Source organism: Galeopterus variegatus, unplaced genomic scaffold, assembly GCF_000696425.1.
Source record: "Galeopterus variegatus unplaced genomic scaffold, G_variegatus-3.0.2 Scaffold3015, whole genome shotgun sequence".
In the NCBI taxonomy this organism is placed as follows: Eukaryota; Metazoa; Chordata; class Mammalia; order Dermoptera; family Cynocephalidae; genus Galeopterus; species Galeopterus variegatus.
In genome coordinates, this window is record NW_007729126.1 from 158,122 (window position 1) to 159,843 (window position 1,722).

A 1,722-nucleotide genomic window follows, 5' to 3' on the forward strand; every position below is an offset into this window, starting at 1 on the left:
ACAGGTGGTCCAGAGGGAAGTTCAAAGTATCAGGACCCACTTTTGTCTGAGACCAATCCACAGAAAACTAAAAATATGGAAGAGAAGTCTGGAAACTCTTAGAGCTCAGCAATTTTAAGTCTTCCTTAGATGTCCTGACATATTAGCACAATCCCAAAAAAGGCAGTAAGCTGTAACTAAACTGATAAGTGTGAAATTTAAATACCAAAAAGCAGTCTTGAAAATGTTACTGCTAAGACACTTAAAAATCATAAGATTAACTAGATATAACAATAAAAGTGAGTATGACATATAATCTTTCAGCTCTCAGCAATATAACTTATCATATTGATGTCACACACACAGTCAGACTGAATTCAAAATACAGTTTTCTTGCCAGACAGGAGACCAAAAACTCCTTTCTTGAGTTATAAAAACTTAGTACCAGAACATTTTGAATCTGACTTGAATAAATTAAATACCAATCACAACACTGAGAAGCCAAAGTTTAAACAGACTACATTAAAAATGGTTGAAATAGGACCTAGAAGAGCTATATGGTAGAATATAACGTAAGTAAACAAACACCCTATTCCACCTCACCTCCCCCAAAATCCAAAACAAGTCCATTATATTTGTAAACAAACAAAAAGAAGAAAACAAAGATTCTTTTCCTTACCTCCACTGTGCCTAGAGGAATCTGTAAATATCACCCCAAAATTATTGTTCGCAGTCTCTGAAACAACAGGATGCTTGGGGATGCCCATGGGTGGAGAGGATACCTGGGTGTTTTTTGATGATGCTGTTTTCTCTAGAAAGGTTGAAAAACATATACTGTAATGTAAGCTTATAGATATATGTCCAGTAAGAAGGAGTCGTGTGAAAGTGGACTGGTATATAGATATAAACATGAACTTATCTGCCGCAGCTTCTAAATTCAAGACCTACATTGAAACTACTNGTCCCACCACTTTCCGGATGATCTTAGGCATGTTGCATAGCCTCCTTGAGCCTCAGTTTCCTAATCTGTAAAACAGATCTGCTACCTTCCTCATAAGGTTGTTAGGCACCCAACTACCTTCCCAACTCTAGCCCCATTCCCCATAGCAACCAGTCACACTGAACAAAATCCCTCATCTCTGTATGTCTAAATGAAATAGAACATGTCATCCGTCTGTCTCCTGCACAAGATGATGTCTTTGCCTGAACTTCTTATCCTGTTTCTTCATTTAGCTACATCATTCCTGTCCTTTAAGGCTTGGCTCAATTTGCTAAGGAAGCCTCTTACCACTACTTGCCGTCCTCTATATCAAGCGGGTGACAGATATTTCTCTTGTGACACCTAAACACCAAAGGTATAATCTCAAGCATAGCAAATTAAAATTGTTGTTACTGGTTTACGTGCCTGTATCACCCACTATACTGTTAAGGGTTTAGCTGTCTATATAATTCATTACACTGTAAACTTCTTGAAAAAAGGGTTACTTTAATCTCTGCTATTCCAGCACTCAGTACAGTGATGACCACAGGGTGTGTTAAATGAACAGTAAAGTTTTTGTTTTTCAGATGTTAGTTTTATTCACATAAAGTCGCTATTGATATAAGTAATCTGCTTAAGATCCTGAAATGTGCCTCTGAGGTGAAAGAAGTCATGTAAGAGAGGTTCATGATGCTGAAGAGGCACAGGTGGTCCAGAGGGAAGTTCAAAGTATCAGGACCCACTTTTGTCTGAGACCAATCCAC

General features: G+C 37.9%; 1 protein-coding gene across 1 annotated transcript in view; it reads right to left on the minus strand.

Moving 5' to 3' along the window:
* CDON (cell adhesion associated, oncogene regulated) overlaps positions 1-1,722 on the minus strand; it is a 62,030-nt gene that overhangs the window by 36,024 nt on the left and 24,284 nt on the right. Inside the window, exon 11 of the mRNA XM_008583723.1 lies at positions 659-790. Coding sequence (XP_008581945.1) covers positions 659-790 — 132 coding nt within the window. The remainder of the gene's footprint in view (positions 1-658; positions 791-1,722) is intronic.